A 17,592-nucleotide genomic window follows, 5' to 3' on the forward strand; every position below is an offset into this window, starting at 1 on the left:
TTAGTCAAGGTAGCCAGCAATCACCTAGAGCAGGGCTGGCCAAATTGTGGTTCGCCAGAAGTCCATGGATTACAATTCCCATGAGCCCTTGCCAGTGTTATGGATCTGGCAGTGTAAAATTTACAAGACCACAACAAAGACAGCTAAGCAGCAAGAGGATTTATTTAGGATACATGTTTGCAAGCATGGAGAGAAAGCTAATTGGTGCATTCTCTGAAGTCTGCATCAGTGCAGCTCATTTTTAAGACCTTGATACGTCATCATGAGGTATCCTGACGCTCACTCCCTCACTGTCCCTTTGACCAATCAGGTCGACGACGAAGGGCGTACAATCTGACCTATCACGGATGGCTATATATCTTATTACAATTTTCTCGCTCTTTGTTTCAAAGAATACATTCCTTTATATGGAGGGATGCTACATTCAGGAGCGATCTGCTTTTGACAAACTCAAGGTTACTTTGAGAGACAAAGAAATAACTACACATAGTGCCACAATGAACTCAAGATACATTCTGCCTGACCTAAAAATAAACCATAGACAGACTGTCTAAAGTGTATTCCACAAATCTGTATTTGTGTTCTCAATTGTGTTCCACAAATCTATATAATCTATATCACCAGCATGTGGCTTCCACGTGTTTGAAAGAAAGAGTATGAAAAAAAAAGGCAGAAAACGTTTCGTCATGGGCATCCCCATGGAGATGCCATAAGTTGGCTTCAACTCAACAGGAAAAAGAAAAAGAAAAAAAGACGTCATGTTTTTTTGGGCAACTAGAAGCACCTATCACCTCATGCTTTGACAGTGCATTTGTCCACTGCATTATGATATTGATCCATTAAAATGATTACACAAACATGTGTTTAGGCTTACGTTCTGGGGCTCATACCATCCCTTCCACCAGCAGAAACAGATCCTTGGAAACAATGAGGTTTTTCCTCCGTTTACTGTGAATTTAAAAATGAGATTAAAAGTCAGTTCGGCTAACTTGATAGCCTTGACGTTAGCAGGGCTCGACTGCCACATACCTGCTGAGATGATATTTGAAATGGCCCAAAGCAGCTCCAGGTGACAAGCAAGTAGAAGATCAAACCAACCATCCTGATTTCGCAGAACAGCTCATCAGCCACGAGCGTATTACCTGCCCTTCCATGGCCCTTCAAAAACCAGACGGTCTGCTACTGCTAGAAGAGACTCTTTTGCCATTTAATTGCTACATACATAGCTACTTAATAGCTATTAGAGAGGCTTTTTTTGCAAAACATAAGACTCGGTGACATAAGACTCGGTGACTCAGTGCAATTGACTGGCAGTAGGCGAATCAAAGACAAAAGAAACAATTTCTTTGCCTCTTTCACCTTAGGAAACTTGCTACCATAAGATGGGTTGTTAAAGTAAATTAATTACATTTTTTAAAAAGGTCTAGATCAGGGGTAGTCAAACTGCGGCCCTCCAGATGTCCATGGACTACAATTCCCAGAAGCCCCTGCCAGCGTTCGCTGGCAGGGGCTTCTGGGAATTGTAGTCCATGGACATCTGGAGGGCCGCAGTTTGATTACCCCTGGTCTAGATGGTTACATGGAAGATTAGTCTCTCAAGAGCCTTGGCAGCAGAATGGAACCTCCTTGTTCAAAAGCAGTACAGCTGCAAGTTTCTCAGACAAACAGGGGGAGAGCTCTCGTCTTTGTGTCCTGTACGCCTCCTAGTACTAGCTGGATGGTCAATGTTGGGACAAGGATGGCGGAGTGAATGGATTTCTGGTTTGTGAACCGGAAAGTCCTCCATTCAAGCCAACTCGGTAAGGGATCTTTGCCCTGCCGGTCTCATTCCTTCTTGCATTCCTTAGCCTGGCTGGTCTCATTTCCTTTGCAATCCGACGATGACAGTGCCTGCCTTGCAGGGCCGTTGTAAGGAAATGCTGAAATAATCTTTGGGCCCTTTCCCCTCTTCCACAGGTCAGCTGGAGAGGTTAGCGACGGGTCGCAGTATTACGTCCTCCTCATCATCACAGACGGGGTCATCTCTGACATGCTGCAAACGAAGGAAGCCATCGTGGCAGTGAGTGGCTGATCCTTCTCTTGGCACAGCGGAAGAGGAGGCGAGAACAGCCTCCATGCTTAGGGGAGTGCAGGAGAGCTCTGAATGTTACCTTCAAGGCCACTTTGGACCGCTCAGCGATCCCCCTCTTCCCCAAGCTGCCTTGCTGTAGAGCAGGGGTAGTCAAACTGTGGCCCTCCAGATGTCCATGGACTACAATTCCCAGGAGCCCTTGCCAGCATTCGCCAGCGAATGCTGGCAAGGGCTCCTGGGAATTGTAGTCCATGGACATCTGGAGGGCCACAGTTTGACTACCCCTGCTCTACAGCAACCCAGAAAGGTCCCCCTTGCAGCCTCTTCCCATCAGGCTGCAAAGAATGGGATGCTAGGAGGGGACCAAATTCCCTTTGAGGCCCATGGAGTTGGGGGAAATCATTTGTTTCATTGCCATATGATATTGGGGTTGGAGGGGAGGTACCTTTTTCTGGAAGGATCCGTTGATTAATGCAGGTATTAAGCCCCAAAACCTGGAGATACTGGTTTATCCTGCCGAATCAAGAAAGAATTTAAGCTAGGGTTACCAGCTTCCATGTGGTCTCCGGAGGTGACAGATCAGCTCCCCTGGAGAAGATGGCTGCTTTGGAAGCTAGACTCTAGGGCAGGGGTAGTCAACCTGTGGACCTGCAGATGTCCATGGACTACAATTCCCATGAGCCCCTGCCAGCGTTTGCTGGCAGGGGCTCATGGGAATTGTAGTCCATGGACCTCTGGAGGACCACAGGTTGACTATTCCTGCTCTAGGGCATTCCACCCTGTTCAAGTCCCGCCTCTCCCCCAAACCCCGCCCTCCTCAGGCTCCACCCACAGAATCTCCAGGCGTATCTCAACCTGGAGCCAGTGACTCTAATTCAACCCCCTGTCTGCTCAGGGCAGATCAAGTCCTGCACTTTGCCCACTGAACTATCCTAGCTCTCATGGTTACAAGCTAGACCTCCGGGTATTTGATTCTGAGGGGCTGTGGCTCAGTGGCAGAGTACAGGCAGTCCCAGGTTCCATCCCTGGCATTTCCCATCAAAAAGATTAGGTTGTAGGTAGAATCATACAATCCTAGAGGTGGAAGGAGCCAAACAGGCCATCTCGTCCCACCCCTGCTCAACGCAGGATCAGCCTCAAGCATCCTGGATAAGTAGCTGCCCAGCTGCTGTCAGTGAGGAGGAGTTCTCCACCTCCTTAGACAGAAGACTCCACTGCTGAACTACTCTGACTGTGAAATATTTTTCTTGATGTCTATTTAGAACTGTTCTACCTATAGTTTGAACTGTTCTACCTACCTCTTGTGGCGCAGAGTGGTAAAGCAGCCGACATGCAGTCTGAAAGCTCTGCCCATGAGGCTGGGAGTTCGATCCCAGCAGCCGGCTCAGGGTTGACTCAGCCTTCCATCCTTCCGAGGTCGGTAAAATGAGTACCCAGCTTGCTGGGGGGTAAACAGTAATGACTGGGGAAGGCACTGGCAAACCACCCCATATTGAGTCTGCCATGAAAACGCTGGAGGGCGTCACCCCAAGAGTCAGACATGACTCGGTACTTGCACAGGGGATACCTTTACCTTTACCTTTACCTTTACCTTTACCTATAGTTTAAAGTCATTACTGTGGGTCCAATCCCCTGCTGCCAAGAGGAACTGCTCTCTGCCCTACTCCAAGTGACAACCCTTGCCATCCTATCCCCTCTCAACCTCCTCTTCTCCTGGATGAACATTCCCAAGTCCCTCAGGCTTTCCTCATTGGGCTTGGCCCCCAGGTGATGTGAAAGATCTCCGTCCAAGATCCTGGAGAGTCGCTGTCCAGGGACAGATAGTACTAACCTGGATAGACCTGGGGTCTGATTCCATACAAGGCAGTACATACGCTGCTTTCTTTGAGTTTTCCCTGGTCCCAATGGGCTTTGTGCTCTCTACAGCATGGCTTGTGGGCAGACCTATATTCACTCAAGGTCTCTTAGCCTATCAGTTAATAATAGGCTTCCCCACCGGATTGTTGTGATAGTAAAATGAGGTGCTGTAATTTGGAGCAGGAAGCAAACAGAGATACATAAATAACAACACCCACAGATTGACAATCGCAAGGGACATCATGCAGCCGGCAAATGTGTAATTGGCCAAGCTAAAACATAGGCAAATGCAGAACTGTTATCACCAGCTTCACTGCTTAATAGCTGGGCATCCTAATAGAGCTACAGCGTGGCTGACAGGAATATGGGCTGAAATTCAGATTGTTCCGCCTCAGATAATGCGACAGGATCAGAGTGGCTTGACTTGGGCAGAGTGTATATTTATACTCTGTCTTTCATCCAAATGGAAACTCAAAGTAGTGCACATCGTTCTCCTTTTCTCCATTTTATCTCCACAACACCCCTGTGAGGTAGGTTAGACTGAGATAATGTGTGAGTGGCTCAAGGTCACCAGCCAGCTTCCAAGGCAGAAGTGGAGATCTGAGCCTGGTTCTCTCAGATCTGATCCTCTAATCCAGGGGTAGTCAAACTGCGGCCCTCCAGATGTCCGTGGACTACAATTCCCAGGAGCCCCTGCCAGCATTCGCTGGCAGGGGCTCCTGGGAATTGTAGTCCACAGACATCTGGAGGGCCGCAGTTTGACTACCCCTGCTCTAATCAATATAACATGTATGCTGTCAGGAACAGGTGTATATGTGCATGAAACATCCAGAAGTTGTGCAGGATGCAGCTCTGCCAATAATCTTCTGCCCCCCCCTTTTTTTACAGGCTTCTTCTTTGCCTATGTCCATCATCATTGTGGGAGTCGGCCCAGCTGATTTTTTAGGTAAGTTTTGACTTTCGCTAGATAAAATAGATCAAGAATGGATGAACCAAGGCAACAGCTGCTGCTTTTATGAGTCTATAGGGCAGGGGTGGCCCAACTGTTGCTCTCCAGATGTCCGTGGACTACAATTCCCATGAGCCCCTGCCAGCACATGCTGCAGTGGTTCATGGGAATTGTAGTCCATGGATATCTGGAGAGCAACAGTTTGGCCACCCTGGTGGGGTGATATCTCTACAGGTAGCCCCCACTACTGGCACTTTGCACCCATGTGCCAAAGCATCAATCAGCCATGTGGCCAAGCAGGTCCCCCTGATTGTGGAAACCCATCCACTGGAGGGGATGCTTTATCTCCCGTTTGTGCTTCCTGGATCCCAAGAGACATGTTGGTATTAATGCTCTGAAATGAACCCCATCATTGGGGGAGGGGGAGGGCAGAGCCAGGAAAGTGGGAGCAGACCTGAGCGTTCCAATTGTGTCGTCCCCAGCCATGGAAGAGCTAGACGGAGATGAGGTGCGGGTCTCCTCCAGGGGGCGCTACGCAGAGAGAGACATTGTGCAGGTAACACTTCCGGGTGAATGTGTGGGGACAGGGTTGGCCGGGAGAGGTTCGTGCAGGTCCTTTCCTGGCCTGTTTCTCTTCAGTCGACATTAGGAAGCTACCTGAAGCATCAGCTGCTGGGGCTCTGAATTCTTAATAACTTTCATGTACTTAGCAAATGTGTACCCTGCCTCTCCAGACCTGTTTGAGGAGGCTCACAACCAAAACAACCGAACAAGTAAAGAGAAACAACAAAAACTAGTCGGTAAAACAAGCAATACAGCAGATAAATAAATAAATTCAAGCCAGGATATAAGAACATATAAAACAAACATTGTTGATAACAGCAATTATGGGGAAGTCATGACCTCAGGGAGGTCCTTGAGTGGCATCAGGTTGGGAAGAGAGAGGAAATTTCCCCTTGATTTCCTGTATCACCTTCTTGACTCAGTTATTTGGATAATATCAGTCAAAGTGATAGTCAAGACTGGACATAACTGCCCATCTTTCAGAGTCCCAAAGAGAGAAGACAGGGACCCAAAGATCTACACCTCTGCCATGCTTGTCACCCTTAATACTAATAAGAGGCACACCATTGTGTGTGTGTGTGTGTGTATACACACACACAAACACACACATATTCCTAGCTTGAAAAGAGAGGATTGAGAAAAAAAAATGAGCGGCTTGTTGAAGCGGTTCTGTTTAAGCAGTGAAGAGTCCAAACTGATTGAGACACTAAGCTAACGGCGAGCCTCCTCCAATCTTAACTGACCTTGCATCTAACCTCTTGCAGAGACCTTGCGTGGCAGCTGAGCTCTTGCAAAGGTGTTTGTCTCAGTCTTTCCACTCAGCTGTTGTTTTGCTCACTTGGATGTCTAGTAGGTCTAGGAAACGGGAATGAACACACTTTGCAGTACTTGAGAGGGGAGGCGGCACTGAAAAAAGAACGAACTTCAGAGGTTGCAATAAGTGTAGTATCCAGGCCTAACCCTTTTGCCCGATAGATGGCTGGGAGAGGTAGGTTCAGTCTATTGCCTGCCAGCTGCCCTGGACACCAAGGTGTGCTGGAATGGATTGGGGAAAGATCTTATTCTTACACTCACCTCATTCACATTTCTCTGGCTTTCCTGCTCTTACAGTTTGTGCCCTTCCGAGACTACATCGACCACTCAGGGAACCAGGTGTTAAGCATGGCGCGCCTGGCTAAGGACGTGTTAGCCGAAGTCCCCGAGCAGCTCCTCTCCTACATGAAGATGTACGACATCAAGCCCCTTTCCTCCAGTTCCCAGTAGCTCCGCCCTCTGTGCAGCCTGAGCCAATGGGATGCTTCTGCTCCAGCTGGGACTAAGATGACCCTGACCGGTTGGGGGGAACACAGAGCCGGCTAGATCTTGGGGGAGGGGGTATCTCCGCGGGGAGGCGGGGAGGCTGCAGACCGCATGCCTCGCACACCGGCCGAGACACCGGCACAAAAAAGCATGAGCCCACCCAGAATCTCAAAGGGATAACTCCACAAAGCCACGGCAGCAACGAACCTCAGTGGATGAAGGAAGGCTTGGAAGGACCCAGATGTCATGCTGGGCCATTGGGGCGGTGTTTTCCGTCAGGCCAAATCTGCTAAATAAGGTGCCATTTAGCTCTGTTTTGCCTGGATATTGAAAATAAAACCATCCTTGGTCCCAGGAATCCCTGCTTCCATTTTTTTTGTTTTTAAACTTGTTGCTGAAGGCGACCCTGGTGCTCCTTAAAGAATCAAGATGCTGCCAATCCCAGAAATAGGAGTACCTTGGAGATCAACAGGGGTTTCAGTTTTTAAGAGGCAGCGCTCCCTTTGTCAGTCAAGAAACCTTTGACTCTCAAAAACTCATCTCCTGAAACTCTTGTTGCTATCTCTAAGATGCTACCGGACTGTTGTACCAACCTGGCTGCTGTCTGAAGCTCTTCTTTAAGGGTCTTTGGACAAAACTTGAAGAATCCTTCAAGGCCCCGTATTTCCCCAAGGTGCAAATTGGAGGAAGCTCTTGGGAATTCCTGCACTGGAAGGAAAGGAAGAGCGGAATGTGGCAATTTGACCACAGCATAAGAAAGATCATCAGAGCTCTGGAAGAAAGATTCTGGGTATGCCACAGTGTGTCATTCCTTGCAACAAACAGGGCAGGTTTTGTGCTTTCTTGCTACAAAAAAAATCTTCTTGACTATCCTTGTGGCGGTGGCCGGTGGGATGTGTCACTTTGTAGCTCTGTCTTATGAAATCTAGGCTTGTGAGTTGGAAGGGAGACCACCAAGGAAGACTCTGCAGGGGGAGGCACTCAGGAACAAGGGATGGCAAGTGCAAACCACCTCTGAATGTATCTTGCCTGGCAGCTAGACAATCTTAGGATCTCCTGGCTGCATTAGAAGAAGAGATTTTATTTGTACTCTGCTTTGTACTACCCCAAGGAGCCTCAAAGCAACTTACAATCACCTGCCCTCCCTCTTCCCACAGCAGACATCCTGTGAGGTAAGAGGGGCTGAGAGAGCTCCGAGAGAACAGCGGCCCAAGGTCACCCAGCTGGCTGCACGTGGAGGAGGAGTGGGGAATCCAATCCAGTTCTCCAGATTAGAGGCTGCTGCTCTTAACTATTCTGCCAAGCTGGCTCTCATGTTTACACACATGCCATGTGACCCGTGAGACAGCAAACCTATTCAAAAATTCACAGTTGCCTAGCATGGGCCTTTCTGTCTAATTCATGACATGTGTCGTACTCCGAGCTGCCTGCCAGTACAGCCTAATGTGTGTGTGTATTGTAGCACATTCAGCACCCATAGAGGGTCATGGATCCTTCTTTATTGTGGGTCTCTTGCAGTCTCTTCTTTGGCATCTAGTCACAGGACTCATACACGTACAGGCCCTTCTGCGTGGGGCGGGCGGGGGCGAGAGCATTTGCAACTGGTCTCACCTTGTCGTTGGCCTATCAGGAGGCCCAACACCCCTGTAGGGTTGGCCATCTTCAGGTGGGACCTGGAGATTCCCCAGAATGACAACGGATCTCTAAACGGTGGAGCTCAGTCCCCCTGGAGAAAATGACTGCTCGGATGGGCGTACTCTGTGGCAGGGGCAGTCAACCTGTGGTCCTCCAGATGTCCATGGACTACAATTCCCACAAGCCCCTGCCAGCATTTGCTGGCAGGGGCTCGTGGGAATTGTAGTCCATGGACATCTGGAGGACCACAGGTTGACTGCCCCTGCTCTAGGGCATTCTGCCCCACTGAGATCTCTCCTCTCCCCCCAACCCGCCCTCCTCAGGCTCTACCCCCGAATAACCAGTCATTTCCCAACCCGGAGGTGCCCAGCCTCCCTCCCGGCTAGCTGTCTTACCTCCCCCACCCCTGCAGGCTCTATCTCCTCCAGCTCTAAACTTCTTTGAAGGGCCTCTCCAGGAGAACTCTTTCTCCTGCGGCGGAAGCAGCAGCCCACCTAGCCGGCGAGGGGGTCCCGGCGGCTGGAAGCCAGCGAGCAGATGGGCAGGCAGCCCTCCCCACCGCAGGGGCCTGTGGCCTACTTCTGTCTCCGCTCATGAAAGGGGAAAGCACGGCCCAGGGGCTGATCCTGCGTGAATAAAACATGCCGCCACCGCAGCAGCTGGCAGGATGCCTCCGCCCCCCTCGGTACGGCAGGAGGGCTGGCCCAGGCAGTGGCGATGGCTTCAAAGGCGCTCCCTCCCTGCATCTTCCACTGCCCCCCTCCCCATCGCTGGAGCTTTTCCTTTTGCATGAGGAGCTCCACTTTGCTTGGGGAGGGGCTGGACTCCCGGGTAGCCTCTCAAGGCAGGCAGGCTGTCGGATTTGAGGAGCAGATGGCCTTGGCAGTGGCAGAATTTTGGGCCTGGGTAGGAGGCCTCGCGAGGGATCCTGGCGATGACCAAGCCCACTTTCCTCTTTTTGGCATGGAATCAGAGTTGGAGGGGACCTCCGCGGTCATCCAGTCCAACCCCCTGCAGAATGCAGGGAATGCCCGCCCACAGTGAGCCCAATTCCATGCCCAGATGATGCCCCCCTCCCAACAACACCGGAATCCCTGGCCGTTCTAGCCTGGAGGAAATGCACCTCCTGATCCCAAAGTGGCAATCAGCATTTCCCTGGGCATGCAAGAAAGGGCCACAAGAGCCAGGCAGGGACACAATCCCTTCTGCCCATCCACCCACCCAATCTGCCTAAGTTCACGGAATCAGCATTTGTCAGAGGACTATCCAGCCTCTGCTTAAAAACATCCAAAGTAGGAGAACACACCACTTCCCGAGGAAGCCTGTTCCACTGAGGAACCACTGTCAGGAACTTCTTCTAGATGTTTGGCTGAAAATTCTTTTGATTTAATTTCATCCCATTGCTTCTGGTCTGACCCTCCAGGGCAAGAGAAAACAACTCTGCTCCATCAGGGGTAGTCAACCTGTGGTCCTCCAGATGTCCATGGACTACAATTCCCATGAGCCCCTGCCAGCAAACGCTGGCAGGGGCTCATGGGAATTATAGTCCATGGACATCTGGAGGACCACAGGTTGACTACCCCTGACAGCCCTTCAAGTACTTGAAGATGGTTATCCTTTCACCTCTTCTAATCCCTCAGCCTCCCCAGACACACCACGCATCTGCTCCTCTTGCTCAAAACTCCGACTAAATCTGAGGAGCTGAACTTCTGAGCTTCACGCCGAGCGTTTCTAGTGTGCTACAGAATCAGGCCAGCTCTTCTGGCTCTGCTTCATGCTCACAGCACACATACACACGAAGCTGCCTCTTCACGCTGAAGGAGGACTTGGGCCCACCGAGATCAATATTGCCTGCTCAGAATGGCTCTCCATGGTCTCAGGAAGAGGTCTTTCACGTCACCGACTGCCAGAGCCGTTCACCTGGAGATGCTGAGGAGTGGGCCTGGGACCTTCCGCAAGCCAAGCAGATGCTCTGCCACTGAGCTGCATTTCCTCCCCTTGATGCAGAAAGTTTGCCACTGCCTAATACTGGCGTTTGCCTAAACCAGTAAAGTCTGACTGGCTCTCTGAGGTCTGTTTCCCCACGTCGAACAGCATCTGGGGCCTGATGGAACCCAAGCTCTGAGCCTGCAAAATGTGCCCAACCTGTCAACAATGGCCTCTTCCCACTAGACGTATTATAAGCAACTAGTCGTGCATTTCACTTATGCAGTGTATCTCCTGGATGGGCAACTTACTTGCATCCACCAAACCACAGCACCAACAGGATCACCAGAAAAGAGGCTTAAGAACATAAGAAGCTCCCTGATAGATAAAACCGGTGGTCCATCTAGTCCAGCAATGAGCCTCTTGTGGCGCAGAGTGGTAAGGCAGCCGTCTGAAAGCTTTGCCCATAAGGCTGGGAGTTCAATCCCAGCAGCCGGCTCAAGGTTGACTCAGCCTTCCATCCTTCCGAGGTCGGTAAAATGAGTACCCAGCTTGCTGGGGGGTAAACGGTCATGACTGGGGAAGGCACTGGCAAACCACCCCGTATTGAGTCTGCCATGAAAACGCTAGAGGGCGTCACCCCAAGGGTCAGACATGACTCGGTGCTTGCACAGGGGATACCTTTACCTTTACCTTTATCTAGTCCAGCATCCTGTCTCACACAATGGCCAACATCTGGATGGCCAACAACAAGGCAGAGAGGCTGAGGCCTTCCCTAATGTTGCCTCCTGGCTCTGGGATTCAGAGATTTAGTGCCTCTGAATCTGGAGATCCCCCATAGTCACCATGGCCAGTAACCACTGATAGACCACTCCTCCATGAATTTAATCCCCCTTTAAAGCGTATTCCTGTGGCCATCACCATATCCTCTGGCAATGAATCCCACGTTTTAATCAGTCTTTGCATAAAACATCACACACTTTTCTCTCCGCCACTCCATCACCAAGAGATTAATTATTTTAGTAAGTGCTTACCCTCCCTTCTTCTGAGCTGCTCTGGCGTATAGTGCATTTTATGCTCTCCTTCTCAGCTGTACCTTCGCAACATCCCTGCTAAGAGGGGGTGCCTGGGATCAGGGCACTCAACAAGGGGGGACTGAACCTGGGTCTTCTGGCACCAACCACCCCGCTGCCACAAGGAGCCATGAAATGTGCTCTCCATGAAGTCTTTTTTTGCATTGTTTCAATCTGTTGCAAATCAACGTGGAGCGGAGGCAATTGTTAGATGGAAGGAAGAGGATAACTCTTTAAAACAAATAAGCAATAAAGAGTTCCTTCCATCAGTTCTCTCTCCCAAGGTTCCAGAAATCCTTTCTCAAACAATTCTGGTTCACAGTATCTGACAAAGTGTGCATGTACATGAAAGCTTATACCTTTTAATAGAACTTTGTTAGTTGCAAAGGCGCCACTGGACTCAAACTGTATTCTGCTGCTTCGGATTAACACCGCTACCCACCAGAATCTACCAAGCACGGAGAAAAATAGACCATGCGGGTATGCCCCAGCTATGCCCTTCAATGTGCAAGGAGAAAAACTGGCTGTTTATGCTCCATCTTTGTTTCTGACAAGCAAACACAGGTCAAGCCAGGTAGGGCTACCCACAAGGCATGGTGTGTGTCAGAAATACATCAGCTGGCAGATTCCATGTGAACTCAGCGAGAGGTCTTCTAGCAGGCACATGAATAATGCAAGCATTTGCACAAAAGGACAGGGCAGTATGCTCATCTCCACCTGAGCATCACCAAGACAAAGGAGGAGACCACACGTGGACCAGTGGCACCCTGTCTTGTTTCTTCTTGGTAAAAATCAAATCTTCTAGCAACTTCCTTCTGACTTTTAACACTAGCACCTCGAAATCCCATTAACTGAGGATTCTCCACGCCTGGATTTCTCACTCAACCAGAATGCCAGCGAAGTCAACTCCCAAGGACTCAATCAAAGCCTTTCACCAGTCCCAGAGAACCATTAGCATTTCATTGTCAAAAACCAGCCCACCCATTAACGTACCCCCCCACTCCTTTGACATTGCCTTCCTGATAACATCAAGGCTTTGTTTTAGGGTTGCCTGCCCCTAGCCCCAAGGTACAAATTTGCTATTAAAATAGACATGTTCTCATGTTTCATGAAACCCAGGCTGCCACTCTGCTGCTCCACCCCCCACCCTGCTGCTCTTCTGGATCAGGTTCCTCCAGGATTCCTCCATCTTTCCTTTTATTTCAACGTTGTATTTTAGTACAACGATATAGGCTAGATATCAGGAAAAAAAGTTTCACAGTCAGAGTAGTTCAGCAGTGGAATAGGCTGCCTAAGGAGGTGGTGAGCTCCCCCTCACTGGCAGTCTTCAAGCAAAGGTTGGATATGCACTTTTCTTGGATGCTTTAGGATGCTTAGGGCTGATCCTGCGTTGAGCAGGGGGTTGGACTAGATGGCCTGTGTGGCCCCTTCCAACTCTATGATTCTATGATTCTTAGGAACCTGTTTGTTTTTGCTTATATTTGAGGTTGGCGTGCATCCCAATATTTCTCCCAAATAAATCTCCTTGAGTGTAAGCTTAATTTTCATTAATTGTCATCATTCTTTAAGAAGGGTTTCTTCCAGGGGAAGGACCCCGTAAAAACGGTAGAAAGACCTTTCATTGCCCAGTCTCTTGCAATATTCTTAATTCTGCACAATTCCCTTTGAGGGATTCATTTGGGTAACAATGCCACTCCTTCTGGGTTTTCCATCAGCTCATTGGCCATTTCTTTTTAAATTCTCTCGCTGCCACTCAGAAACATACAGGAGGGGGGGAGATTTCCCTGCCCCTACTAGAGAGCTGAAGCACAATAGGGATGCAAAACAAAACACTATTCAAAACTGCAAAAGTTCATAACCTCTTGGAGTACGGCCTTTCAGATATGGATATTTGAAGGACTATACTCACTTAAAGATTTTCGAAGTTCATTTACATGAAATATAATCAAGGAGCTTCGTCGCTAACAAAAAGATATTGTTGCTGGAAATGAGAGGGAATATCCAGACCTCGTCTGATGAAGCCCTTCAGTATCTATTACATAGAAAGAGTTTATGAACTTCTGAATACTGTTTTATTAAACTGCCGTCATTGTTCCTATTATTCTTCATCTTCAGCCTTATGAGATCGACTGGTTTTCAGTTTGGGTCTCCTAGGGCAGGGGTAGTCAACCTGTCGTCCTCCAGATGTCCAAGGACTACAATTCCCATGGGAATTGTAGTCCATGGACATCTGGAGGACCACAAGTTGACTACCCCTGCCCTGGGGAGTTAGCAAGTCTTCACTCACAGCATCCAGCTCAGTACCAGCAGCCACTATAGGGTTGCTAGCCCTCTGCTCTTAATCCCCAAAAGCAATTTGGCAGGGGTGTCTGGGAGGGGCCACATCATAAGGGCATCACTTCCAGGTGAGAGGGCAGAAGTGACATCAGTGAGTCAGCAATGTTCTAGGATTCCTCCCAATCTCTGTGGTAAATACCATAGAGATTCGGGAAATTCCTACACAGTTGCTTGCACTGTGACATCTGGGATGTCCTGCCAGGGCACCAACATTCCTCCCTCCCTCTGCATCTCCAGTCTGGGCCCAGCCACTTCCCAATTGTGTTCAGCCTGGCATCACCAGCCATCACATCGGTCCAGCACCAGCTATCGTGTAACTGGGCCATTATTTTCCTCGGGAGTGCTTCCCAGAGGGAGAGAGAGAAGGAAAGCTGAAGACCGTGGAGCAGATCAGGTATGTCGGCTGGCGGGTGAGAAGAAATGAAGGAAGCAGGAAAGTGGGGGTAGGTTATGGGGGCTTCCAGAGAAGGGAAATCGGAAATAGTTGGGATATGGAAGGAAATGAGGTGCCCCCCCTCCCCGTAAGTCCTTGTGGAAACCCTTCTTATCCTTTTCTAAAGCCACCAGAGTAATTGCTGCATGCTGTGCAAGTGAATCCAATTAAGTTAACTATGAAAGCTGGGATGCCCTGTGACTGAACATTTCCAAGCTCTGGTTATAGAATTTTCCTCCCTGAATTTTCGGCCCATTTTCTTTGGCTGCTGATACTTCACTGCCATCAGGTCAGGAACATTAATTCATGAATCAGTTCCAAGCAGAGAGCTAATAAAAGACTGCAGTGACTAACAGCCCTCACTTCCTCTTCCCAGTTGGCTGGCAGGGCCATGATTCAGGCAGGGGATGTATTCTAAGCCTGCAGCTCCTACCAAGAACGCCTTCTCTTTCATTGCCTGAGTGGCAACTTCCACCTGGAGACAGAACGGGCAAGCCAGCTGCATTGGGGCTGGGCAACTACTCTGGTCCAGCAACCATTCTGGCTCATTTCAGGAACTGACCAGCAATTTTCAAGAGTTACCCAATCAGGACCTTATGAGTTACCCTAGGTCCAGTCCTTACCCTAAACTGCATCGTCTCGCTTCCCTGCAACATTCAGGGAAGAGTTCCATGGCGCCTTAAAAGGTAACCAAATAACTGTGGTGCAAGCTTTTGAGGAACAGAATCCCCTTTTTCTCAGGTGTGAAACCAACAGGAAATAAAACGTCTAGAGCAGTGGTCCCCAACCTTTTTATCACCGGGGACCGGTCAACACTTTACAATTTTGCTGAGGCCGGGGGTGGGGGGGAGTAGTCTTTTGCCGAGGGACATCACCACCGCCTGAGCCCCTGCTCCACTTGCTTTCCCGCTGGTGCCCCTGACTTCCCGCCGCCCACTGGGGGGTGCTGTCAGCAGCAGCTGCACAGTGCCATGCCAAGGGGGAACCCCAGCCACGGCAGGGCAGCCCCCAAGGCAGAAGCCGGGGAGGAGGACAAGGAGGAGCCACGGCCCAGTACCAACTGATCCACAGACTGCTACCGGTCCCCGGACCGGGGGTTGGGGACAACTGGTCTAGAGAGAGCATCCAAATTGAGGCCCCGTGATATTTTCATCTTCAGTCATGAGCCTTTAATTTTAACTATTAGGATTTAACTATGAACTTTTATAGTGTGTGGTTTTACATAGGTAATTTTACATTATTATGTAAGAAATTTATCCTGCATTATTTAAATTGTCTTCGACTTATACATTCTATTTTTAAAATCAGAGTCCAGTAGCACCTTTAAGACCTACAGAGATTTATTCAAGGCGTGAGCTTTCGAATGCAATTTTCTGACGAAGAGTGCTTGCACTTGAAAGCTCACGCCTTGAATAAATCTTTGTTGGTCTTAAAGGTGCCACTGGACTCTGATTTTATTGTGCTACTTCAGACCCACACGGCTACTCATTTGATTCCATTTTTAAATATTGATCGATTCTGTATCTTGATCTGTTTGAAATGGCCTATGGCCAATCAATAAATTGAACTCCGACAAGCTCCCCCTCTGAGGCTCAGTAAAAACAGCATGGGATTATAGATCATGTCATAAAGTTTCTGTGATGACTATAAATTCTTGGTTCGCTTTGAGGTCTCTGAGGCTTGAAGCCAGGGCAGCTAAAATAAAGATCACACAGAGCTGCTTAGGTTAAACGAAAGGTGCTGGGGAGCGAATCCTATATTTTGTAACACCTAGCATTGGGGAGTGGTATCTGGACAAAGCTCTCCCATATCTGCGAGCTGAAGGCCGGTATTATATGCATAGAATTTTGATTACAACTTTGAGTTGGTTGAAATATTGAAAACTTCTAGGATAAGTTTCAAAATCATAGGAGGAAACCACCACCAATGAAAGGTCTACTTTGGAAACAGAACAAAATCTAGAGTCTGTTCTGGTTGTTTCATTTATCGTTAAAACAGAGATTGTATAAATATATTGTTAACTGATTTTGATAGCCTGGGACAGGTTCTCTCTTTTTCTGTTAGGACACCCAGCATGGCAGCATGAAATTTTATTTTAGGTCCTGTGTTTAAGGATCAAGTCTGTTTTGGTCACTACCAGTTTCCTGATTCAAGCAAAAATCACGGACACCTGGGCAGCTGTTCAAACATTGCAAATTATCATGTTTCCCATAAGGGAGAGATCACCTGCCCAAAATTCAAGAAAGGAATATCCGAATCAGCCTCAACAAGCAGAAATGATGAGTGAGAAGATTATGGTTGTTGAGTCCACCTAAAATGGCATGAAAGATCTGGTTTTTCCCTAGCTGTGTTTCCTTGGTTCATTTCTCTCTGGTAGCGCTGATTGCCTGACCTTTAAATATTCTGGATAATCACAGGGTATGTTCCACCATGTGGGCGAATCAACAATATTTGGTTCTTCCTCGATGCCAGGAGGTTGGAACAAACGAGCACAGAATATTGCTCCGGCTGCTTTCCTCTCAATGGGGACACAAAGTGGCTTACAACATAATTCTGCCTTCCTCCATTAAAAAAAAAAGTATCTTTCCAACAACAATCCTGTGAGGTAGGTTAGGCTATTTGCTCCAAGGTCTCCTTCCCTGGCAGAATCGGGATTCGAATGTGAATCTCCTATATCCTAGCAACGTTAAAAGAGATTAGGTATGTCTATGGAAGACAGGCCTGTCAATTGCTTTAACCCGTGACTGATTCGGAGTGGCATCTCTGAACACACGCTCCGTGGTATCCTTCTGATTTCCAGATGTTGATGGCGGTCCAGACCAGATATGGCTGCTTCCATTGTGCTGCTGGTGAGCTACTCTGCTACATCTGGTGGAGAAGATGGCTTTGTTACACGGAACTAAACTAATGGGGGGAAAGTTCACAGCCCAAGTAGTTCAGCTGTGGAATGGGCTGCCTAAGGAAGTGGTGAGTTCCCCCTCACTAGTGGTCTTCAAGCAGCAGCTGGACAGTTACTCATCCTGGATGCTTCAGGTTGACCCTGCATGGAGCAAAGGGATGGACTAGATGGCCTGTAGGGCCCCAACTCTGTGGTTCTATGAATCCATTTCTATGAATCCATCACAATCACCCTTGTGTTCTTAAGGGCCAGATTTCATGACCCTTTCTATCTTCTTTTTCTCTCATATGGCATCCACGCAACAGCCTGAAAGTGTGTTCTTGGATATGAAGTTACTGCTGCGTTCTGCATCTTGAAGGAATAATCTTCCTTGTTCCTTCCTTTAGGTGCTTGTATTGGAGGGAGGCTTCCTTTGAAGTTGCCTTATTACGCCTCAGCTGTGCCACGTCTTTGGTTAGAGTGATCTCCAGGGAAAGGCAGGATTTTAATGACAAAGCAACAACAGGGAAGAGAGAGAGAGGCAGCTACATCTTCTTGCTTGGGGAGACC

The 17,592-nt window shown here is 48.8% G+C and overlaps 1 protein-coding gene across 3 annotated transcripts in view; it reads left to right on the forward strand.

Annotated features, from left to right (window-relative positions):
• CPNE9 (copine family member 9) overlaps nt 1-7,098 on the forward strand; it is a 66,845-nt gene extending 59,747 nt beyond the window's left edge. For all 3 annotated transcript variants that reach the window (XM_077324844.1, XM_077324845.1, XM_077324846.1), the window contains 4 exons: nt 1,957-2,059; nt 4,817-4,874; nt 5,360-5,433; nt 6,552-7,098. In XM_077324844.1, coding sequence (XP_077180959.1) covers nt 1,957-2,059; nt 4,817-4,874; nt 5,360-5,433; nt 6,552-6,704 — 388 coding nt within the window. In that variant the 3' untranslated portion in view covers nt 6,705-7,098. The remainder of the gene's footprint in view (nt 1-1,956; nt 2,060-4,816; nt 4,875-5,359; nt 5,434-6,551) is intronic.
• The last annotated feature ends 10,494 nt before the right edge of the window (nt 7,099-17,592 follow it).

The sequence above is a fragment of the Paroedura picta genome, chromosome 3, assembly GCF_049243985.1.
Source record: "Paroedura picta isolate Pp20150507F chromosome 3, Ppicta_v3.0, whole genome shotgun sequence".
Classification (NCBI taxonomy): domain Eukaryota; kingdom Metazoa; phylum Chordata; class Lepidosauria; order Squamata; family Gekkonidae; genus Paroedura; species Paroedura picta.